We start from the raw sequence: 26,446 nt of genomic DNA on the forward strand, positions 1-26,446 counted from the left end.
TGTATATAATTACAGTAATAACATCACATAACATCCTGTGTAAACTATCCCAAAAGTTGTGAAAACAATGCTGATTTCCAAAAATCTGTTCTTGTGATTCTCTTATCATTCTATTTTCTGGCATGGCAGAGGGTAACAACGAACCTACTGCGTACTTTTGAGTGTAAAAAGGAAAGGTGTCAATTTTTCTGTCCTGGATACATTTTCTGAAACCTCAGTGCAAATGTTAATGTTATTAACTTTTTTGTTGTTCATTTGACTTTGTGAAAGCTTAAAGACAGATTTTTCTATTCAAACTGCTCTGCACCTCAGAAAGTGGAACTGCAATCAGGGCAGTCTCGCTGTGTTCCTGCAGGTGATTGAACCCTCTCTAACACACCAGCACCTAAGAGCTGGGAGCAGTTGTTAAATTGATTCAATAAATAGCTGGTTCATACCAGGTCACTAAGCTGAAATGAAAACCTGCAAACACAGAGGCACTCTGTAACCAAAACTGCACACCCCAATGGTAGAAGAAATGGAGAACAGTGGTTTCCAGCCTTGGGATGGCTGTCTCTTCTAGTTTCCTTTCCAGCTGAGTTCTTTATTACCAAGGCTTATTAAGCCCCTTAATTACATTTTTTGTTTGCTCAGACCCTTTTAATTTCTTTCCTAAGTTCTTGGTTTCAACAATGCTGGGCTGTGGTCGTTCGAAAAAAAGCTCATATCCCAGGTCTATTGTATGACCTAATTCAGGGCTCGTAGCAACTCTGTAGTTTTCTTAACTGCTGTTGATAGGCGACCAGTTGAGAATGTATAGCAGGAATTATGCTGAATTCAAGCAATCGTTGAGCGAAGTAGCTAAATTTTAGACACCTGAATACAGGTCAGTCTGTATCTCGGTAAAAAATAATCATAAAATTAGCACACCTTTATCTTACATTAATAAAAAGGCAGGGGATACAAAAATCAATAATAGTGCCAGGGCTGGTAACTTTTTACCTTTTTTTGTTAACAAAAAATACATTCAATCGGTGAGTAGCAAGTAGCTCAATGGGAATGGAATCCAAGAAAAACAGGTTTGTGCTCCAGGTTACACAATGAGCTGTAATTTAGAACCAGCAGGTGGCAATCTTCCCTCTGAGATAAAGCATTCAGCGCTAAGCTTTCAGCTTAATTCTAATGTTTTAGTTGATGGACCTCATTTGGGTATCCCCTGCCATTTTATTAATTAATGTAAGATAAAGGTGTGCTGATTTTATCATCAAATGATGTGTGTGTCTGGAACACTGAAATCACTGATGTTGGTTTACATAGCAAACCTAGGACTACCAGTTGCAACCCAGAGCTGGGAAGAAAAACCTAGGGTGAACCCCTGAAGAAAGAAGGCTGAGGTAAAAAAATAAATAAAACTGAAACAAAATGTTTGTGGTGCAAGCCCAAAGCGCTTCTGAAGAGTGCGCAGGGCTGCTGGTGTTTGACAAGCGAAATGGACTGGAGGATGATCTGGTAATGCTTTATCAGGCCTTGTGCTGCCTGGGTGTGGAGAAAGAGACATGTCTTCTTCTTTATGTCAGGGCTCTGGAGATGAAGGAGTAGGGGCTTATTGAAGACAATATTTTTCACCAACAATATATTTTATAACCTTGCTAAATGCACAGCTGTACAGTTCCCTGCTGAATAAGGGAATCAATTCATTAACTGGACTAATTACTTACAAATAATAATAATCAATTAATTTCAGCCTTATTACTTCCTGCTTGGATCTTCTGCACACAGACATTTCATTTGTTTTGGTTTCAGAACTGTTCTGTATTCAGGAGAAAATGTTTCTCATTTTTTACCATCTGCATAAAGATAACACAATATATAGAATACAGTATTCAAAACCTGGTGTCTATTTAGTATTTTACTATTCCCTACACCTTTTCCTGTTTGGGATTTAGTTTTATGACTTTCATGACCTCCAGGAAACTAGCATTTTTCAGATACCATTAATGATCTTCCCGCTCAATTTTTAACTTAATCTCGTGGATTTAAGTCTCAGAGGTACCTGCTTTTGCACGAAGATTTCACACCTTCCTCTTGTGATTGACTCCTGAAAACTGGAAATCACGGTGGCACAGCGCCTCACAACTCTTGAGTTCTAGGTTTGATTCTTGGCAAGGACACCTTCATCAGTACGTGGAGTTTGCATCTTGCTTCAGTATGGGTTTTCTACACTGTTCTGGTTGCCTCTTATCTTCCAAAGACATGCTGGCTAGGTTAACCGGTATCTGTAAGTTGTCCCTTTGTGTGTGTGCATACATGCCCTGTGATGGATAATGTCTCATTCGGAGTGTGGGCCCTCCGTTACCTGTGCTCCTGGGATAGAATTTGGCAAAACAAACGGGTTCAACACAGCATGTTTCCCAGTGACTATAATCATTTTCTTTTTGTTTTTTTTCCAGCATTCTGACTAATGATCCACCAGCTCAAATTCATGTTTGCATATTTGTCAGTCATGCCTTGTACTGTATCATGAGATTACTCGCAAATTTGTATTGATAAGTGCGATGTCGTTTGGAAAAACAGCATTAGGAAAAGAATAAATTAGTTTGTACTCCAGGTAAGATTGTGTCTCTTTCTTGTCTTATTTCCTGTTCAACTGGTTTGAGTTATAGTAATAGTGGTTTTTGTCAATTGCACATTTAGTATAGCCACATTGCCTGCATACTGTAAGTACCTTATCAATTAGGACCAAATGTGTGTTAATGACCAATACTGCTGCTTTTTAAACCAGCTTTAGTGTAACGTGTTGTTGATTTTCATAAAAAAACTTAGAGACAGTGTTCACAGGGCTATTCTGTAGTTTATGGTTTTCAATGCTTTTCCTTTTAGATGCAGATATCCAACTTGTAAAGCAATCTGACATTATTAACTGAGGAATCTTGTCTGTGGCTGCATTACATTGAATTTCTACTGATAGCTGGCCTTCAATAAAGACTTAGAGTGGAAAACGGTGGCCTGCTTAGGAATTCAGAGTACAAAAAAAACAACCTGGCAGCCCACTGACACAGGCATGTACTGTACTGTACGTACTCTGTTGGGTCTGCTGAGCCCAACAGCTTGAGAATGGGCTCCTAATTCTAAAATAAACAAAAAATTATTCTCAAACCCAGCTCAACGTGTGAAGCATCCTACTAGAACAGCAACAGTCTAAGCCCATCTGTGATAATATGGACCCTGAGCTCCAGCTCCTGATAGAAGGAGTTCACTGGAGCTGCAGGAACTGAGAGTGCAGAAAAAGATGGAGGAACCAGCGCATCCCACATTCATAGGGGAACGTATCCTAAGCAATGGTGGAGATGTAGATTTGTACATCAAAAAGAACAGAAATTGAACTTGAGTACTTAGATCTCATGATCTGTGTAGGTCAAATGTGCAAAAATAAACCAAAAAGGCATTGTGCTAGGAATCTGATAAAATCAACCCAATTCATATATCAATTATAATGAAATCAAGAACATTTGTGTAAAAGAAGAAATGGTTTAAATGGGAGATTTTAATTCTCTTTACTTAAATTTGGGGGAGGAGGCGACTGGGGATGTCAGGTACCGAAATTGAAATAGTAGACATAGTTAACAACTACTTTAAGACTAGTTTGTCAAATCACCTAGCAAGGAAGGAATGCCTGCATTGATCTAGTCTTTTCACACAATCAAGAGCCAGGAAACCAGATGTGAAAGTGTCATTAAGAAACTGCGATCAATATGGCATGGCTTTGAAGAATACTTTGAAACTAGTAAGTGGACTCCAAATCAAAAGAATACAATTTCAGGAAAGCCGACTCTGAAGAAAGGAGACAGCATTCGGATTGAGATTAATGAATACCGTACGCAACAGGGTACAGATAAGAGGTGAACGCTTTTCCGAGCAGAAATTGAACTCGTTGAGTACTGAGTACTGAGTATTGAATTGAGGATATATATTAGTATCACAGTTCATCCTGATTTATATGGGTGATCTAGATTTGGTATATTTTCAGAAATAGTCAATTTCACAGATAATACCAAACTAGGCAAATGCAAATTGTCATCTGCAGGTAGCAAAAACAAACTATACAGAAGAGGAAACACTTGAAGTACCTACTTGAAATCTGTACACAGAAGAATGACCACATACCCAGCCTTAAAAAACAGTCCTCCTCTAACAGGTTAAAAGAGCCTAATCTTTAGAGGACCTGAGGGACCTGATTGAATATTAAAAACCCAGTGGACTTCTTCTGGATCAGCAGTGAAACAAACCAGAGGGCACAAGTGGAAACTACAGGAAGTGCATTTAAAACTCGCAGCAGTGGTCAATTCTTTACGCAAAGGGTGGTAGGAGTGTGGCTTTTTAAAAAAAAACTGCTGGATGAGATCCCTGGCTATTAAGCAAAACACACAGGTAGTCTTAAAGTCCTAAATTTAAACAATTATTTTGTCAGGTTTGAAACACTTTTTGTGTGTAATCAAGGGCCACAACCGTTTCAGAGTAAGAAAAGTCTGGCTCCTTTTGTTTTAGTTAAATGTTGACAGAAGGTGGGAAATTCAGTTCACATATTCATAAATAAACACAGAGTAGATCTTGGAATTTCCAGGGCTGACCAGGGAACGCTGCTATGAAATTTATCCATCCATGTTGAGCTACAGCATTTGTCTACCTTTAACAATATTTTCTTTTGGTTGATGTTGCTTGTAAAGTATATTCTCCTTTTGTATTCCACAGCAGTTACTGAGGATAATGTCTGTGTTAGTGAAAACTATTTTTGTTACAAAAAATGTTTCTATTTATGTTTCTAGTGTCGTGCATATTCAATATAATCAGGATCAGAGGGCCTCTTACATCATTAGCGCTATTGTGGTGCGATATTTAAAGATTCCTCTCACTGCCTTTCGCGGGCGACATGCAACCTTGCCATTAACAGGCCCAGCCTCCGGGCAAAATGTGCTTTGGATCAATCATTCACAAGTAGGACAAATCACACAGCACATCCATCCACAGTTTCACACATTCAACTGCAAAATCTGCTAAAAGCACCTCTGTGCTAAAAACCAAAATATCTTAAAGGGAGAAGGTTACTAAAGAAGACAGATGCCAAAGCATATTTTACCAGTCACCTAATTTGAATTTTCTACATTCATTATGCCTTCAGTCAAGCACATACTGTATATTCATTTCCCTTCCCATACAAGTTTTCTAGATCGTCATGTCAACATGTCACACACTGCAAGCCAACTGCAACCGTTGTTAATGAGTTACATACAGTAGGAACATCTGCCATTTTATGGCAAACGAACTGTGAAATAAGACCTTTTTATATGACAGTTCATTGGATTCATAAGAGCCTGAATCTGAAATGAAACGATTCACACTGTTCTCATGGCAAACCTGATGTGCTGGTTGAGTGCTTAAAGAAGCAGTGAGCGTACTTTTTGTCTGTGCTTCGTCCTGATTAAATAAAGCATAATGAGAGTAAAATCTGTCTGCCAAAATAATCCATTTAGAACACCGAGGGACAATTCATTTTTAGTCTTGTTCCCAAGGGACCCCTGTGTCTGCAGGTTTGTGTTCCAACTGAACCCTTAATCACCTGCTAATCACTTGGGTTTATTGGTGCCAGTAATTGTTGAGGCTTTTTACTTTGCACCCAGGCCTTGTAGCAAGAATACCCAAATGCAGTGTTCCTTACTCCAGTTCTTCACAGGCGAGTTCATAAGATCTGGTAATGTTCAATTGATTTGAATAGAAACTGTTCAGAGATAGAAATGATTCTTCCTGGTTCAGCTCCTATTCCAGAGCTGCTCACTTATCATTGACTTCTTGGGGATTAAAAGACAGATGTGCTTGACAGGCTCAGTGACTCCAGTCCTATCACTGTCCTTTTCCCAGTCCTCTGCCATCTAAACTGCACGTCTCTGCTTCCTGCTCCCCTCAACACACCCCTTCCTCTGCCTGAACTACGACACCCTGGGCTGTCACATGGAGCAGCCTCCATCTTGAGCACGCCGCCGGACCGCAGGCAGCTGGGAAGAAAGAAAGGAAGCAGAGTTAAGGGAACAGGGACAGGAAACAGTTTGTGTTTCAATTTGCACCTGATGCGGTCAGTGCAGGAACAAGCGCTAAGCTTTCATTTTGAATGAAACTTTCTTTGAATGAAAAGTGAAACGATTGAGGCCTGTTTGTAGGAGGTTCTGTGGATCCACGCACAGCCGGAACTGTCTCCCCCCCCCAAAAAAAAGTCCTTTTGCCATGCTTTGTAACGCAACTATTAAAAACATCATTCACTTTAAAAATGTTCAGTGTATTAAAGTCACTTCCTTGTTGCATAACACAAAGTAAGCACTGCATATCAAACTCAGGTTAAGGGGTACTTTAATGCACATGAGCTTGTGACAGTATCACACACAGACATATCTTGCATCTTTTTCCCCACTGTAAAAATCAGCTTATTTAATAAAGCTGTATTATTTAAGTCTGTATTATTCCACTCTGCACTTTTGCACATTTATGCACTACATGTGTTGTTCACAAGTTAAGATATCACCTAAATAATATTTACAACTATACAGTACATTATATATGCACGTAGGGAAAGGAGAATTAATATATTAATAAATACATGGGACATTTCCATGCATTTGGCTCCGAAGAACCATCCATATACTGTTAGAAAGCTATTTTTCCTGGTGAGAGTCCCAGAGTCTTAGAAGCTCTCACCAAAGCTCTCACCAGCCTTTACAAGGCTGTGCTGTAAATGATGACACCCAGCAATACAAACTCAGAAGAATGTCCAAACTCCACACAGAAGGAGAATGGAACCCGGGACCCTAGAGTCGTGCCACCATTCCAATTTGCAACTCATGCCACAGATTCCTTGTTTGCAGTACCCTTTTAAACCAGCAGCTGCATCACGATATTTTACACTGTGTACTTTTTCATCTGAGGATAGTCAATATGTGATAGTGACAGGACCTGACTCTGCGCTGTAGTCCATCTGTGCCAAGAACCAGCTTTAATCTGGGAACAGCACTTTAATCTGCTTTATGGTGCTGCTTGCCTAAGGTGACACTTGTTGTATTGCTCTGTCTGTGTCTAAATGTTTGCAAGAGGGTATAAGACTGCTCCTTCTGTCACTTTTTTACAAAATGAACAGCAACATTATTTCTCTTTACATATATTTCAAATTAGTACTGCTGTGCTATGACATCTTTAGATCATGTAACACGCAGGCCTCATAAAGAGCCTTGTACTCCTATAAACGAGACATTTGTTGTTTTGAGTATTCCAATCAAGGGAATTCTAAAAAAGAAGACAAAACCGGGCTCTGGGAATGTGTTCACAGTGCTGTTGTACATCATCAAGGGTTTGCCTCTAACCAGCTCGGTCATGACAGGAAAACCACTTTAACCAAGCGCCCAACACCTGAGCGAGCTCACAATGCAAATGAATAGCTTTGTGACCTGTCTGTGGTAGTCATGTGACCTGGTGAGATCACAGAGAGTCTAGAGCACTAGTCAGATCTAGTGCAAGTGTTCACATTACTCCTATCCTGGAGTCCTTGCACTGGCTTCCGGTCAAATTCCGCGTAGACTTTAAAATCCTCATGTTCACCTACAAGGCTTTACATGGCTTGGCACCTCAATACCTGTCTGAACTTTTATCGCCCTACTCCCCACCTCGCAACCTCCGCTCTTCAAATTCTGCCCTCCTTACTGTCCCCCAAGCCCGTCTACATTGTATGGGCGACAGGGCCTTCTCCTGCTATGCCCCCAAGCTCTGGAACTCCTTGCCCAAGGATATTAGAGAGTCACCTTCTCTAAACTCCTTCAAATCCAGACTCAAAACCCTCCTTTTCAGAAAAGCCTGAAAACTGGTTCCATTCTTCACCCCTCTGCTCTTCTTAATACCATCTTCCACGGTCTCCTCTATTGTTATTGTTGTATTGTTGTAATTATAATTGTGTCCTGTCTTGTGAAATTTTCTTATTTATTGTTGTAGTCTTCTTATTTATTGTTATTGTCATCCTGTAAAGCCCTTTGAGAAGCCACCTTTAAAGGCGCTATATAAAATAAAGTTTATTATTATTATTATTATTATTATTAGAGCCCTTAGGTTGTAACCCACTGACAGACTTGGTAACACAAATGGGTTACTCCTGCAGGTTCATGGTATGACTAGAGCCAAGAGGAGGCTGTGTGACAAATAAAATCCTGTTTTACTTGAACAGTGCAGTAAGTAATGAAAATCTCAAGTGATACTTGAACAAGGCTTAAAGGATTTCGAGAATGTGGTCTGCTCACGGTGCTGAAAAAACAAAGAACGAAGAATCAATAAAGTATGAAATGCAATGTTACATGTATAAATGAATATCTTTGCAAAGCAGCTCAGACAAACTGCTAAGCACCAAAACAATCTCCATTTCTTTTTCAATATCAGGGGTAGGATGAGGGCAAAGAATCACGAGCTTAAGTACAACTTTAATCACTTCTCTTCATCATCTGCGCCCACTGAGGAAACATCATAATTAGATTTGTAAAGTTAATGCTGCTGTACTAGCTTTCCGAACGTCGCCACATGAGAACACAATGAGTTTGAATGTGAGAAAAATGACACTAAACATTCTTCCCCAAACACCATCAATTCTGTGGATGTTTACATCACTTAATTAGAATGAACATTTCTAAAAAACATACAATTTCGCATGTGTAAATTAAAAATAATTTATTTGGATGACAAGGAGGCCAAAGAAATGACTGAAATAGTGTTTTAGACTGATACCCAGCAGAATTCAAAGTCAACTTATGAAACACACTCACTGCACTCATTGCAACATCTTTTAAAGAGGGAGGGGATGAGGGTCTGTTGAAAGATATTTAAATATGGGTTGTCTGCATCTCAGAATTCAAAAGCTAAACCCCTGTTTCCTCTCTGTTGAACGTCTGTGCGGTTCAATTTAATAGCAAGAGGTGTTTTAACAAATTAGGCTTGACAAAACTTTGGTCGTTGTGTCTGTTTGTCAGTAGCATGCGCCGGTTTCTCTAAGAGGTCTGACGATACCAGGCAGTTGCATGTTTCTCAATACTTAAAGTAGCAAGTGTTTCCTCAACGGGTGAAACGTCAGAGATAAAAACTGCTCATTTCAATGGCCTGCTCCTTTCTAATTCCACCTATCAGAAAACGTACAATATGAGGTAGCACGAGGTAAAACAAAACAGAAATAGCAGAAGCTGTTCCTTATATTCTAAAGCCCCTGCTAATGAATGGACAGCACTTTAGCAAGTGGTTGGATTCTTTGTGCCTTCAAATGTGTGGCTGCTGGAAATCCACTAATGGCTGTTTCATCCTCGCCGAGAATGCTGATCTCTGCATCTACTATGAACAGTGCTCAAGTCCCCCGAAGCAAAACATTTCTTACGCTAACTGCAATGCTTGATTCTTCAGTGCGGGGCTTTGAGCTTCAGAGGTAACTGGTTCAGATGTAGCATCACAGCGCCTGATCTGAGGGTGGAGAGGCCGTCTGGTAATAAGGCTCAAGGGTTTATTTCCAGGAGGAGCCTGGGATGGTTCTGGATTAAAATTCTGGTTCAATCCAGAATTTGCCACTGACTCATTTTGTGTTACTCAAAGCATGCCCCACCCTTTGGTGGAGAGACAAACCCAAAGCCCTGTGTCAAATAAGCTGCAGTTAGTCACGTGAAGTTCAGGGACCTCGTCAGAGTATATAGGAAATGTCTTTTGGAGGTCTCCATCACAATACTGACTGGACAGAGCCTTGCTTAACTCCTGAGACTTGACCAGATCAGGCTAGAAGGTAGTAGTGCTGTTGAGTAATAATGGTTGTTAAAAAAAAAAGCAATTCAATCAGACAGCACTCTGGTCTACTTGACATGGGCAGAGACAACCTTACTTAGCATAAACTGTTTCCATCAGTACCACCCTTCAAACAAGATCAACTACAGAACATTTGCAATTGCATAGTGACTCATTTGTTGCAGTGGTTCTCAACCGGGAGTAGACGTAGCCCTGGGGGTACCTCAAGATGTACCAGGGGGTACCTCAGGCATCGCATCCAAAATGCTGGAATTTCATGTGCTACGTTTTTAGTAAAATATTTACCAGCCAATTCGGAAATCACTTAGATGTTAAATGATATATACATGTTTACGATGTATTATTCCACTATAATACAGCACATACGTACATGCATGCAAAAAATGAAAAACACCCCTTTGTATGCCTACGATAATCTTAATGGGTACCCGAGGACCTGGCCGACCCTCCAGGGGGTACAAAGGTTGAGAACCACTGGTTTACTGTATCCATTCATACAACCTGTTCTCTGTTTCTAGTGCAGAGCGGCAAGGCAACACAGCCACTATGGAACAGGGCAGACAAAAGAGGTGGATCTCCCCCTTCCTCCTTCATGGACACATGGGAATGAACCATGTGAGAGTCATTTCAAAGCAGAAGATCAATCCTGCACATCACTGGGAGGAAATCAGAGTACCCATGAAAACGCTGGGAAGAACATGCACACTTGAACCCTGCAGCTGTGAGGCAGCAAGGCTAACCTGTAAATAGAAATGAATGGGAAAACATTGTTTGCAAGGAATTTGCATTCAGACAAGCAGATCTGAGTTTTCGTACAAAGTGCTTAACTCACAAAGATTGCATTACTACTTATTGTATGATTGTATTATGGGGCAGCACAATGTGCAGTGGTTAGCATTGCTGCCTCACTGCACTGAGTTCAACTCTAGACCTGGGGTGCTTTCTACATGGAGTTTGTATGTTCTCTCTGTGATCACAAGAGTTTCTGCCTGGTGCTCTGGTTTCCCCCCACACTCCGAAGACAGGTTAACAGGCTTCTGGAAAAATTGGCCCTGGTGTGAGTGTCTGTTTGTGTCTCTGTGTGCCCCGTGAAGGACTGGCGTCACATCCAGAGTATATCCTGCCTCGTCTCTGTGGCTTGCCAAGATAGGATCTAGTTCCCCACAACCCCGTACAGGAAAAAGCAGATAGAAAATGGATGGATGGATGGGTGGATTTATTATGTACAGTAATTACCCTTAATAAGAAACAAAAGCACCATTCATCTTTCTTTGACAATTTCTTTGTGTTTTTAAAATTGACCTAATTGCTTTGCACAAAACGCAATTTAATCAAGGTATTTTCTGCTCAGGAAAGAACACATGTTTTCGTTTGTTGCCGTGTTGAAGCCCAAGTCAACATGTTTGCAAGGTTCTCTCCACAGGGTACAGTAAAAGCAGAGTGCTAGTAACCACTTCCACCAATCGAACTGATGTCGGCTGGGAAGCTGACCACACACTGGCATCTTGGCTCACATTGCTGCCTCCCACTGCAAGCCTTACACTCTTGGAAAGAAGCGGGAACAAGAGAATGGCTACAAACGAAGAGAAGGCCATTTGGCCCATCAAGCACGGGATCCCATTTTGGGTTACGAGCAAGAAGAAAGAAAGGAGGGAAGAAGAAAGAGTTGCCCAAGACTTGAATGATCGACCCCCAATGAATCATGCTGTAGAATCCTTTTAACCTCTGATAGGTTGTGTTTTGTTCACAAGGCCCCTGCAGGGCATGCGATAGAAATCACAGCAGATGTGATTTTGTTGCGACAGTCTAAAGGTTTCACTGGCAGGAGGCTCGTTCAAGAACAATTGCTTAGTTACAGATGGAATGATGCTGAAAAGCTAGAAGAAAAGCTCTCTTGGGACCGTAGGAAACAGATTTGCTAGACAGCCAGCCCACTTTTACCAAGATAAATAGCTGTGGCTTTTTATCTCAGTGGCTGAGCAAGAGACTTCAGCACCTCTCTTGCTGCGCCATTCATTATAAAAGGAAAACCTACTGCCCAGTTCAAGTCAAGAACAAGCTATACTGTTTTCTGCAGATGTTTGTTCAGAGTACAGTAGAGTCTTGACATCTGCAAAATCAAGATTCACGATTTTGGTTAGTCAGGATTCAGTGTGGCTGACACAGGTCACACACAGGATAGCACAGTGGGATGAACCGAGCTGAAGGCAGTTGAACGCAACTTTCAAATCAGTGGCACAACAGACTACGATCACAAGAAATCTAGCAAGTGAGTCTCTCCCTGCCCCCCAGTTCAAGAACTTTCTACACAGTGTCCGTATCTCTACAAGGACTTCCTCATAGTATGTTACAACGGCATCGGGAATGACTAGAGAGGACTTTATAGGCTCAAAGAAAGTTTTATTGCTTTTTTCATTACAATGGGGTATGCTAATCATGGAGCAGGGAAAGCAAAGAAAGTTCAGAAATCCACTGGGCACAGAAGAGGGATACATGTTGTCTTATTTTAATGGATTACTATGACTGTGGTTACTGTTGTTTTAGTCAATGTTATTTTAATTAACTTAAAGCCACTGCATTAATTTGATAATCATATAATGGGGGGTTAACTGTCTTTTAATCACACATACAGCTGTATATTCTGCGGTATATGATGTGATGGTAGCGGGGTGGACTTGCCACTACTATACCTTTGTACAGGTATAATGTAACAAAGACAAAGTAACTGGTGGTAGATTTCAGGAGGAAAAAGGTCAAACCTACTCCTGTCTACATCCATGGGAGTGGCGTGGATATGGTGGACTCGTACAAGTACCTGGGAGTGCACATCGACGATAGACTGGAATGGTCTAAGAACATCGAGGCCATCTATAAGGAAGGACAGAGCCGACTTTACTTCTTGAGGAGGCTCAGGTCCTTCAATGTGTGTAGTAAGATGCTACACATGTTCTATGAGTCAGTGGTAGCGAGTGCCATTTTCTACGGAGTGGTGTGCTGGGGCTCTGGGATTAGAGCAGTGGATTCCAAAAGGCTGAACAAGCTCATCAGGAGAGCAAGCGCTGTAATTGGGTCTGACCTGGACCCCTTGGAGGTAGTGGCTGAGAGAAGAATGATGTCCAAACTAGAGGCCATCATGGACAACTCCTCCCATCCCCTCTATGACAGGCTTGCAGGAATGAAGAGCACGTTCAGCAATAGACTGATTCATCCACGGTGCAACAGGGAACGCTACAGGAGGTCATTCTTGCCTTCTGCCATAAGACTGTACAACGCATCCACCTTACGTCTTGGCAGAGGCAACATCGACAGTGACCTATTTCTGGACTAAACACATCTACACATCTACTGCTACATCTGTTCTCTTTCTTTTTCTTTTTCCCCGTTTACAACCATTTTTTGTGCTATAAATTGCCAGGGACCTGTGCAATACATTTATATTTATATCTATAGTTACATCTATATTTATATTCATATGTCCGATACGATATTCTGTGTACTGTTCTGTTCTAGTTTGTTCTTGTGTGTCCGGACTGTGAGTAACTCTTGTATTGTATTGTATGTATTGTACTATTATTATATAATTCGTTACACTGTGGCTGTGTTGTGTGTGTTAAGCTGCTGTTGCACTGCAATTTCCCTCACGGGATCAATAAAGTATCTATCTACAAATATATATATAAAACAGCAGCTACACTGCTTCTATTAGGTTCTTGTGATTCTTAATTAACAGAAGGTGACACTTTAGTCAGTAGAGACACAACAGTAGGCAGAACAGCTGGTAGCTGGTGACTGACTGTTAAAACTCTTCAAATGGAGGTTGGTGACAAGTAAATCGAATTTTCCTCAGGCTTGTATATTGAGTGTGAGTAAGGCTGTCATCTGTTAATTAGAAATTCTCTTGCTGCAGTAGCTTTAAGAGAAGCCCATAGAGCAAAACCTCCTTCTTTTAAGGGACTATAAGCAAGTTCAAGGATTTACAGTATGCATTCCCACTATGACAATACCCCTCCCAAACCACCTTATTTTACTTTGCGTGGATGTTGAAGCAGTTCCTCACTCTGTGCATCAGCCCTCTTTTGCCATTGTATAGCAGCTGATGGGGCTGTTTTAATTAATTATGTAATTATCTGTAAACCAAATTAGACAATAGGTAATCTGTTTAACACACTGGTGAGAAAGACTACTAAAAACCTCACACTTATCAAGATTTATTTTCTTATTGTTACAAAAGTGCAATACCTTAAGACGGTCCCTACAGTGAGCACTTTAACAATGACAAAGGAGGCCATGCCGGGCTGCCATAATACTAACAGGAAAGCTTACAAACACCTGTAGTGCCCACTTGGCAATTTCGCTTTTAGTAAATTATGGATCCAGCCCTTCAGTTTTAAGAACATGACCACGTAGCTTGTTCCAGGGCTCAAAACTTTCTGTTCCCAGGTCCTTGTCTCATTGTTGGATAAGAGGAAACGTATTGGCTTGACTTTGTTCATCCATTTCACAATTTTGAAAGAAAGGATCAACTATCATCTGCTAGGAATTATTCAGATCACTGTGTGGTGACAAATTACTAATTGTGTATTTTGAAAAGTAATTTCTGGTAAGTCAAGGACGTGTGAAGAGTAGAATGTATTCTTTGTCCCAGCCAACATGATGCACAGGATGTGCCAAGATATATAATAGAGTTTTAATTTCTCTCTCTTAAAACACTTTAAATTGTATTGTTTTAGCAATTGTTTTTCCAAAACTCTGCTATGTAATACACAGAATTAGTATTTTCTCTGACTGATTTCTGTATTCCTGTGAAAATGTGTCAGTATTTTTAATTGCCTGAGGTAGTTTTTATTACTTTTAGACCATTCTGAAATTGTTTCCTAAAACTAGGATTGAGGGAAGACACTATTAATTCAAATAAAAATAATGTAAATGCATTAAGAATCAAAATGTTTATTTGGGCATCATAGGCCACAATCTTAAAATACTATGTTAAGGGCTCTTTGTACTTGTACTTGTAATACTTTGTTAGGAGTCAAATTAGAAAAAAAAAACAACAGTTGAGATTTCGCACCCAGAAACTCTGATTTTGTAACTGGAAACAGAACAAAAATGTAATTCATGGAGAGCAAGCCTACAAATGCGACCATTTTGAAAAGTTAATTTCATAACCTCCCTAGAGAAAGAGGAGACATCTTAATTTGCAAGACAAGGCAGCTCATCAATAGATACATCTGAATGTCATAATAGGTTACCTGCACTAAGATCAAAACAAAATGAACATTGAGCTTCAGCTGAGTTGATAATGATGCTATACTCTATATCCCCAATAAGCAGAATAAGACCTCTCCTCATGTTCTAATGCTCCTGAAGCTGGTACAAAATGAGGAATTCTTAAGCCCACTGAAACTGCCTCAAGCTAACTCTTATATAAGTTAAGCTTCTTAGAAACTCCTACTACTTTCCAAGTCTCCATCGAAGCAGAGGTGAAGATCTCCTATTTTACATGGCTTTACACGTGAATTCTTCCTAATGGTATGGGGTCAAGCTGGCCCTCAAGTACCAAGTTCTGTAAATCTTTCGTTGTCATTTTCTGCAGAAAATAGTTTTTCATGGAGACTTTATATCAGCTGCAACATAGCTGCAGGCTGCTCCTGCTGTCAAGCTCATAACATAAAAGTGTTTGCAAAGATTCTTTCTAAACAGATGGAAACACATATGAGTCATCTGAAGAATCATGATCAGACAAGGGCCCTGCACAACCTGCTCCTCTGAGTGGCCACAGGGTTTGTGCAGCAACTCCAAGACGGGCCTAAAAGTCATCTGCAGAAAAGGAGGTAGTGTTCTTTATTAAGCTCCGGCACCAGTTTAACACACTTAAACTGAATCTGTTTTTGGATTTCACCTGAATATGTGCCAACATAAAAAACCTTCAAAAACACTTTCTACTTAATTGTTTTTTCTGTGAACTCTACCATCCTGCTCAAAAATGCCTATTTATAGACACTCCTGCACTCATCAACACAAGAAACGGGCCCCGGTTTCTCTTCTCTTTCAAGGTGCCTGTGACACGCTGTGTCCTGAACCCTGGCTCTGAGCCAGTACCCGATGGCTTCTGCGGTCGAAAATTGTAAGGCTTGGTTCTGGCACAGCTTTACAAAATGAAAATCAAGCTCTGCTTTAAGGCCCTTGGTTTTGTTCAGGTGGGCCAGCAAGAAAAGACCAAAAGTGCTGGAAAAGTATCTAGACCTGTAACCCCATGAAACGGCCAATACGATGGGATTTTCTAGTGGAAGGAACCATCTGGGTACAAATGTCATTGAGGATGTCCATAGAGATAACCTTCATTCCTGACTGAGTCTGGAGGAATAAAAGCTATATAAAAAGTGTCTACAATCAGGGGCTTCCAGTCCTGTACAACACCTGCCTTCAGCTCCAGTTGAGATCTCAGTTACACAACTGAGCCCTTAATTTACATAATCAAACAGAGTCCAAGGACAACTTTGCTCAAATTATTATTATGTTAACATGTTCTTTTTAAAAACCCATGATCTATATTACAAACTATATTCTCTGATAACTACAATAAAATGTTCTACAGGCTATTACTGTGCAGATGGATTGCTTTGGTAACATACAGCTTTGCCAGGAATATGAATAGACTTATTCTCAGCACTCCCTACAAAAAAAAGAAGACAATGGAGTTTGATGTTGAATACAAAACCTATTATAGGAACAGTCTCAAATGAGTGCAAGCTGCCTCAACCATCCAGTGCCATTTGGAATACCTACAGAAGAACATGAAGAACCTGGAAATTTCCTTGCTTCTTCAGATTATTGAAGTGAGCTTCTTGGGACTCACAGGGGAGTGCAAATTCTTTTTAAGAAACAGACATGGAAAGCTAACATTCTTCCGTGTATTTGTTTGGGCCCTACACCCTAGTCCCCCTCAGATCATTATCTGCATCACATGGCTATGTAAAATGCAATTGCAGGTGCAATGAATAAAAAGATGCGTATCACATAAACAATACAATATATTTTTTTCTCAGATTATTAGTAACTAACAAGAATATGCTGGGTTACAATCAGCCCTTCCAAAAGTGTTTTAAACAAGAATTACAATGACAAAGAAAAAGAACCATCTATTGAACAAAGCACGGGTTACATTAAAAAAAACTCAGTGGAAGTTTACAAATAACACTTCAAAACATTTTTCCAAAGTTGTTTCAAATCCTCTCAGATTTATGTGTAAGATTTTATTTGGTGCAGATTGCTTTCTCAGGTCATTCCGGTGCATAGCAGTTGACTTCTCAGATAAAGAATGGTCCTTATCAGAGAAGTCATAAAGGACTGGGATTGGTACAGAACTGAACTTGCTCCAGCAGCAACAAAGGCAAAGCAACCTTCATCATCTCACAGGGACAATAAAACACTGCAAGCACTGTGCAAGCTTACATAAGCAGTAGATGAAATACGTACACCCCTTGCAAACAGCTTTCAGCAACAACTGTAGCCTTGTGCTTCCCTACAAGCTGACAGAAGAAAAGAAATGTGCCACACATTTTCCATTTAAACTTATTAGCTAGGAAAAAAGACACTAAACAGTAACTTAAAAAACAGCTTGCTCTAAACCTAATTTTAACACACTGTGATAAATGCATGTCTTCGGGAGAACAAAAACACACCTGTGACACTTAAGAACTTGATGTAAGGATTTTAAATCAAGAAAAATAAAATGCTGCACTAACACCCTCCATGGAATACACCCAAAAGGTGGATTTTTTTTCATTGAAAAAACAGCTATTTGTTCAATTAATTAAACATTAACTTTTAAAAACAACGAATTACTCCAGCAATGGACAAGGCACTGAGTAATTTACTACAAGAATTCTGAGATGCTACGTCGACTGTTTCATGATTCAAGCCCTCGCAGATCCCAGAGCTAGTAAGCTCTACCATATGAGCTCATCTTTTATCTTACATCAGACAACCTTTGTTGAACTCTTTAAAATGACCAATGTGTGTAAAATAAAAACTTTACAGAGGACCAATTCTATTTGCAAGTCATTCCCTGTAAAAATGTATTGCATCTGATACAGGGGGAATAACCTACAGTCACATAGTGTCACACCTATTAGTATCATCATCATTGTAGTACAGAAAAAGGGAAACACTGGCCTAGCAGCTTCACTGGTTAATTTAAACGAAGACAACTATTATAGTTTTGTTAGCATTTCCAGGAACGTTTACGTCATTTTGCTGAATCGGCAAACGAGTCCTTCTTTTACAGAATGTTTAGCTCATCTTTTGAAGAAAAAGAAGAAAACTGGTGCCACTTCTGGATGTTTCTACTACACACTGTCTCTCCTTTTAGCTTTTTTCTCCCCGTTTTGCTGTTTTAGAATGCGCCCCAGATATCTCAGACTTCTACAAGTGGCTGGCTTTGTGCAACACTATCTGCAGTGAATTAAGCCAGGGTAACACTAATAGTTCTGCGACTCGTTCACATTGTCTTTGGATATATTAGATCAAGCTGCTTTTAACTAAATGTTTATCAGGCTGAAGGTATTTGGTGTTACAGTTACCCCCAAGGGCCTCAGTCACATATACATCACCTTTCTTTATCTACCATGGCAAATGGTCTCAGGAACATGTGCATGGCATCAACTAGTTACAAACAGTTGGATTTGCAACAAGATCTAACATGACAGGTATGCAAATGCTCTGTATGTTGTGTCAAAAGAGGCATGTAAAACCAATTCACTGCAAAGCTTCTAATTGGATAACATTTAGATCCTATCAACAAATTTTCTGCTGCGCCTTCACTTTGAAAGTCAAACAGAAACTAAGCTAAACACCTTGAGAGAAAGATGGCATTTTTGTAAGATTTCACATTGTCCTACTAGGACAACTATTATTCCTTAATTAAGGTTTGCTAGATACATTTTAATATAGACTTTTGTAAAAATATATTTAATAAAAGTATGCTGTGCAACAACCACCCATAAACTGACACTGACTGCGAACTAAACTGCCTTTCCAGAGTATGGACAAGTTTTAAATCTATTTGTGATGTGGACCATGTCTACAGTTCTCTTACAAATGCAAAATTCTAATTTAAAAAACCTAGTACCTCGCCGCCAAACTCAAAATTATGTATTAATCATTCAAATATTTTTTTTTTATTGTGCTATACGCATCTTGAAAAGGCAGCGTGTGGTATATAAGGCATTGAGAACTTTTTTTTTTACCAGCATTAATGACTTAAAAGAGAACTTTACATAAAAATACAACTTTAGAATTTCCAAATAAAAATGTAAAAGCCTCCATTTGATTTGTCATAAGCAAGAAATCCAAAAAGAGAAATTCATATGCCTAAAGTAGCCTGTTATCTCAAAAAAAAGTTGGTTTACCTGCAACTGCTTTTCTTTGCATATTTGATTACTTTCATGGACTGAGGGTTTTGTCTGAAGGAATCACAGTTCGACAAATAAAAGGCAGGAAGGAAAATAAAGGGTAAAAAAACATATACATAGCAAAATGCACCACTTGTTTACCTGATAGCCTTACAGTAGAAATATGTACAGTCTGCAAAAAACAAGTTACTAAAGTTCATATCCCTGCAGAAAAGCCAGCATTGAGGCACGTGCTTTATTTAAGGTTCATTGGTAGAAAAATATGGCTAAGAAAAAAATAAAATAACTGAAGCATTTCAAAGCAAACATCTTTCTCCAAAAGCAGCTCCACTCAGAGCTTGAAATCAGCAATAGGAATTCTTTGGGGGCACGTCTGTCACGTCTACCTCTCCCATGGATTTTGAGGTAAATTAGAAAATTCACACCAAGTAAGGAGCAGGATAAACCAGTGGCATTCAGAAGAGAATCCTTTGTTAATCTCTAGAAACAGTCTCAGGTCTGTAGTAAGCCAGAAATGCTAACACCCCTCTCACCTTCTAACACGTCTGTGAATTTTTCAGGAAGTCAGCCCTACGCACAGAAAAAGTGCCTTCCACAAATTTCCCGTGAGCAAGAAGACATCGGAATTTTGGAGCACCATCACTAGGAAAGCCCTGCAACCCAGCACTTGCTAATTACAAGCCCTGCAGAAAATCCTATATGAATATCCTAAATATTACAAAGGAAGTCGCCGTTTTCAGTCACTGCTGTCGTCTTCGTCGTCGTCGTCCGAAACGCTGGGGGCGGGGAACTTGGAGGAGCGGCTGTAGGAGTCCGACCTGGCGGGTAGGCTCGCGGCCTGCCCGCCCGCCAGCTGCTCGTAGCAGAACTCGCAGACCCGCACGGGCTTCGAGGACTGGCTGGGCAGCAGGAACTTCTTCTCCGAGCAGGGCCCGCACACCACGAAGCCGCACTTGCGGCAGTGGTGCCGGCGGCTCACGGGCGTGAACTTGATCTTCTGGCAGCGCATGCAGACCGTGGCCTCCGAGTCGGGCACCCACACGGCCGCGTGCTCGCTGCTGGGGGACTTCCCGCTCTTCTCCAGCAAGTCCGATACGCACTTGTTGATGTGGTTCATCCACTCCGACTTCTCCGTGGCCGTGGCGGCGTAGACCGCGAACGACTTGGTGGGGGTCTTTATGAGCCAGCCGTTGCGCAGGTCTCCTTCGTCCTCGATGGAGTCGATCGTGACGTTTTCCAGCGGGATGATGTGCTGCTTGTTGTACTTCTTCTTCTGGATCACGATGTTCCCGTACACCAGGATGTCGTTGAAGAGGAAAAACTGCCTGGCTTTGGGCTTCTTCCGGCAGAGTTTCGTCAGAACTCCCTCTCCGATAAGGACGCGGCCGGGAATGGCCAGGGGCTGGCCGGCTGTCCCAAAGCAGCCTTCCACTAGTGCAATGCGCTTAGAGTTTGCTTCGCTGTTAGCCAAGCGATCCACCATCTTTCTTTACCTGCAACAAAAAACAAAGAGAGCAGCTCATGAAGAGATCTAGAGCAACCTCTCAAAACATTATTTCTCTCCCCTGCTGTGGTTGTTCAGGACATCTCAATCACCATCAGGTTGGCGACGTTAGAATTATAATGAAAATCCATTTGTTTTATCTCTAAAGACAGCTTCTGGAGAAAAAAAACATCACTTTCACAGCAGGGTGTGTAGCTGATGATTGTGGGCTTAAGGATACAAGCGTTCAGCTGAGCTCTTTGATTTCATGCACTGACCCAGAACTGAATTGTACAGTGACAAGGACTGTTTTTTGTTCACGTGCAGTAACCACTAAGAGTCAGGCGCATTATCAACACCAAGAACCTTACATTTTTAAACTGTACTATAAGACGTCTACCAAGACCTTACAATTATTCAGTGTGAAATGCACTTCACAAGAAAGATTTGAAAAGAAAATACTAATTTTCTTTAAGCTCTATCGGGGTCACTGCACTTTGAAAATCATCTTGCACATTACTGACCCCAGGCATCTTGTGTTCTACTGCACATGCGACCACGATACATTTCATCAAAGTGAACTACAGGCTCTTCTAAAAAGCATGAAAAATGGGTCAGCACACAAAAAAAATAATTCTGTGCCTATGACTTTAACACACTTCATGAGTTCTAATTGTTTTTTGAATGTATGGAGCATCTGAAGTATTTTTGGTAAATCAACCGCATTAACACAAACCTCTATCTTTAACTAAACCAATCAGATGTCCTTCCTGTTTTTAAGTCTCTGCAAGATGCACCTTCTTCCAACTACTGAAAGCTTTTTCTGAAATATTTTAGAAATAAAATGAACACATTAAGCAACACAAAGTAAAAGGTATTTTTAATTGGAGTGATTCTGTGTAGTCATGGACTCCAGCAAAAGCCCAGTTTTTCCCAACACAAAAGTTAGTTGTTTATACACAGCTTCTAAACTCACAAAGATCTGTGCACATTTTACCACGCAACAATAATGCAATTATATAACATGCAGTAACAAGTACAAACACTTTTCCTATGTTACTATAACAGTAACAACAACACTGTGATGAAATACGATTACTAAAATACACTGCAAAACACTTAGAAAGATGAACAGACTTTGGCATTTAGTTAATCTTCTTCATCTGAATGAATCACCAGCACCAGAGTAGGTTTACCCAACCAGACTTTCCAATCAATCTTGGAAATTAAATGCAAAACTTAACATCTGGGATTTGACTCCAGAACCCTCTGATTCTGCTTACCCTCGTCAAAAGCTGAAGCTTGTTTTAGACAGACACAACAGCACAGAAAATGAATTGCACCGAGCTGATTCTGCCATTTAGAAATGACGGTCTTACGATATTTGCGTCTTCTGGGGTGTGGCTCCTGCCTTGCAATCTCAAGTCACAGGCTGGTGCAAAAAAAGCCAACATACAGACAGCAGCACGGCCAGCTTGTAGCCTGATCTGATCCCAGAGCCTAAACGAGGCTTGGGGAATGGTCAGTGAGCAAAGCCAGGCCAGTGCAGTAGGTGGTGTTGGTGGATCAGCAGACGGTCGAAAACACCACAGGAAGTGCCATCCTTCAGATAAGACATTAAACTAAGGTCCTGACGACCCGGTTACTGAAGTCTCCATGATTCTAGATAGACAGATAAGACTTTATTGATCCCGAAGGGAAATTGATGTGTTACAGCAGCCCAAGACAAGCAAAAAAAACAGACATCAGAATAGACGAAACATTAGAATACGTACAGTAATACAAAATAAATATAAAATAAAGGAAATAAAAATAAAAATAAATATAAATAAGCTCCGTAGAGTAGGAGAGTTAACCCTGTTTAACTGGATAAATGTCACTAAGCTTGAAGACTCATCTCCCTAAATATCCCCCTTAATTTAACTAGTGCAGAATTTTGTGAAGTGGGAGTGTTGGTGCAGAATGGTTGTTTTGCGTCACCCAGGTGGGAGCTGCACTACAGCCCTTTCTATATATAAAGCACATTGGACTCCTCTGGGCTGAAAGATCCTATATGAATTTAAGACATTATGTAACTGCATGTTAGAAAATGTAACTGGCAATGACCTTTCTGAATGTCTGGTCTACTCTGACCAAAAAGACATGGAAAACGGAGCCCGCAGAACAGAACTTCTGATGACTTTGGTTCTGCATGGCTGTTAGTCACAAAAGGGGGCGTTGTTCTTATTTGCCCCTGCCGTCGGTGCTGGATCACACTTCATCAACAAAAGTTACCTTACTCTACCATACAATTTTCTCCTTTTCATGGGTTTAGTTTGATAATAACCATGTAAAAAAAACAGCTTACTGCCAAGGGCTTCTATGGACATTACTGAATCACCCTGAATTTCTATGTGAGATATGAGCACATTGCATATTCAGCCCACACTGTCAGGGGCACTGCACATACTGAAAAGTACAACTAGAACCTAAAGAACATGTCCTGATATCATCCTGGGAATGTTCAAGGGGTCTGTACAGTAAGTGCATGAACACTCGCATTCTGGAAACATTCCATTAAGACATCAGTGCATTCTATTTCAGAATGGTGGGTTTCCAATTGCGTGGAACAGAATGTGCTTTTCCCCCAAGAGAAAAGTGTGAGTGGGCACTCTTTTTAAAATATAAGTGCACACACTATGCTAAAGGAATTCTGACCCAGTGTTGTACGACAACATCAATCGCATGTCAAATATATTGCTAAAAAGATAAAAGTTCAGTTTCACTTTCAATGATGTAACTCCAAAAGTTCCGAAGACCCTCCCTCTAAGTGACGTGAGCTTTATTAAATGATTCAATACTTTTGTCAACAGCTCAATATATTTCATTTTAGGATGCCAGAAAAAAAGCCTTCTTTCAATCAAACTGACAACGCTTTAATGTTGTGTTGCAGTCACTGAGCTGGTAAGTGTGAGCTAATTTACACACAACTAAACTGCACACTGTGTTCCTGTAGTACCGCCCCAGTCCGTCTGCAGAACAGGCTTGCATAGGAGTGTGCCAATTTGACTGTGTCCCCTTCTCTCTCTCTCATGGTTGAAGTACTGTCCATAAGGAACAGAACTACTGGAGTGCCATTAAAATTAAACAAAATGTTGTGAGTACACAACCGAAACATTAGCCAAACTATTGACTGAACAAACTAAGAAAAGTCGGTTTTAATTTTCTTCCCCTAATGCCTTTAACTGTCTTTAAGCCACTAAAACACATTTGAAAATTAGATCTAATTTTCAGGTTTACCAGTGAAAACTGGAAAATAAAATCTGTAACGGTAAAAAAGGAAAATTCTCTGTTGGACTTTTTCAGAAACAGTTTCAGTTATAGGGCTGTATATTGCCATGGTAGTAACACATAACATACACATACGTGGTAGCAACACATACTGCATGGCGCTGAGGGAATCTGGAGCTGAGCTTTGTTCTATCCTTCTCGAGCTACAGCAAGTGGAAAAACACCAATTCTCTTCTGCACAAAACAAAAAGTGTCCACCCATTTTTATCAGATAAAAAAAAGATTAAAAATAGACTTGATAAAAATTATGCTACTTGTGTTTTACACTCCGAGACATGTCTGTGAATTATACAGTCACCAAAGAATTATACGCCCACGCAGATATGTCCACCTATTGCTCCAATAAAGACTCTACTCATCTTAAAAGACTGCTCAACTGAACATTAAAACTGACGCGGACCTTCTCTCTAACCCCTATCATTTAACACTCACAGCAAGAGAAGCAAGAAGTTATGAATACGACTGGTCTTGCAGCGACATGTTCAGAACCAAAACGCACGACTGCAGAATAAAAAAAAATCGAACAACAAAATTCCTTTAGATAGTCTCATCGCAGAGTTTGCCATATTCAGCTATATCAGAATGAGCCAACGACTGGGGCTGCCCACACAGTGAGCCTATGAATGCTTTGGCGGCAAAGCACAGTTGCTGACAGCATCCGACGTTTCTCGGACTATGACATTTATAGCTTCATCGAGATCACACTTCAGCTCATCTTTAATGTTTAACATTCTGCTTCTTCGGGCACAAGGTTAATCCCCTGGATACCGTGCTCTATAAAACGTATTCTGGACCACTCAAGTCTCTCTCATCATGTTCTCTGCGGGATTCTTTACAAGGGTTTACCAATAACACTGAAGATGATCGGACCACTCTGCCAGCAAGAGAAGACTAGCACGTAGACAACCGTTTCTGCTGCGTTTCCTGCTAAAAAGCGCTGCCTTTCCTACTGCCTTTCTGCTACCTGTCAGAGCAGTTTGGGAGCTGATGAAAGTTTTAAAAAAAAACTTTTTTTTCCCTCCCAAGGTCTGTAAAAACACAAACATGTCACTTCTTTCACTCACCAAACCAGCAGACAGGCATGCTATTCATACTATCCATGACATTCTGTGGGCTCCCATAACAGTACCTATAAATTGAATTTTTGGGGGAAAAAATGGAATCATGGGATTACCTTTGCTACGCTTCTTAATACTAGTTTGCTAGTTTACTAAAAATGATGTCGATGCTAGTTGACTAAAAATGAAGAGTTTACAGTTCGTGAAAATGAAAATGTAGGCTACAGCGCGCTCCTAAAAAAAGCACCCAGCATGTAATTTCCCACTGTGTGAAAATCTCACTTTCAGTTCAGTTTTTGTCTAGCTGTTGCCTCTTGAACAGGAACATGCTATTAAGGAAGCAAGAAAGAAAGGGGACACTCGAGGCGGCTGTGGTAGAAAAGAAGCCTTTCCATCTCTGCATACTAGACCATGGAAACTCAGCTGCCCCATCATTCGGCTTGGAAATAAAAAAAAAGTTCTTGTAATTATTCTTTAAAAGGTTATATTCCTAGATGTACAAAAAGTACACATTACCCTCAATGCTCTTCCTACCAGCACGTCAAGTTTCATCGACTAGAACATTAATCTGGGCAACAATACAGTGTATTTTCTGAGCACTCACCAGTTTAAATGGTGCTCACTACCTTCCATAAATGTAGTCAATGCCTATCTTCAGATCGAAGTCTCCTCCAGCTGAGCTTTTACACAGGAAATACGTATTCAATGATCTGGAGACGTCTTTCCTAGTTTTCGCCTAATAAGCATGAAATGTTATACAGTACACAGAAAGCTAGAGAGCACGTTATTTTTAGTTTTGGTCTTCTGCACAACTAAGAAAAGCAATACACTAACAGGAATCTCATTAATCTTTGTAAACTTGCCTCATTCACTGTTCATCTAGGCTGGTATGCTTCCTTGATTAGAGAGAGCGGACTGCAATAGATGGAGAGAAAAAAAAGCCGCTGCTGAAATATGATTGCATCTCCACAGCATCCGCAAAACACTGCTGTGCTTTAAAATTGCAGACGTTATTTTACAAATTAAATCATCTATTTTTAAATAAACCCTAGGCTGCCTTTAAGCAGCTGGCAGCCTATGGTACATTGCAATCTGTTCTCAGCAGGTCATACACGAGACCAATCAACTACTGGTTACACAAGCCATGCGTTTTGATATTTTCATATACCATGCATTACACTTTTGCAAATAAACCTCCCACAGATGTAAATATCCGACACCTAAAATTGTTTGTATCAAATACTTTTGAAAGCTGAACTGCAACTATTTTCTTATTGAAATTGATACAAAAGTCACTATTTGACCTGCTAATGGTTTTTATGTTGTTT

General features: G+C 40.3%; 1 protein-coding gene across 2 annotated transcripts in view; it reads right to left on the reverse strand.

Moving 5' to 3' along the window:
• Positions 1 to 8,709: 8,709 nt before the first annotated feature.
• Positions 8,710 to 26,446, reverse strand: part of plekhf2 (pleckstrin homology domain containing, family F (with FYVE domain) member 2) — a 36,243-nt gene continuing 18,506 nt past the window's right edge. For both annotated transcript variants that reach the window (XM_015357697.2, XM_015357698.2), the window contains exon 2: positions 8,710 to 20,740. In XM_015357697.2, coding sequence (XP_015213183.1) covers positions 19,984 to 20,730 — 747 coding nt within the window. In that variant the 5' untranslated portion in view covers positions 20,731 to 20,740 and the 3' untranslated portion in view covers positions 8,710 to 19,983. The remainder of the gene's footprint in view (positions 20,741 to 26,446) is intronic.

The sequence above is a fragment of the Lepisosteus oculatus genome, chromosome 10 (genome assembly GCF_040954835.1).
Source record: "Lepisosteus oculatus isolate fLepOcu1 chromosome 10, fLepOcu1.hap2, whole genome shotgun sequence".
Lineage (NCBI taxonomy): Eukaryota > Metazoa > Chordata > Actinopteri > Semionotiformes > Lepisosteidae > Lepisosteus > Lepisosteus oculatus.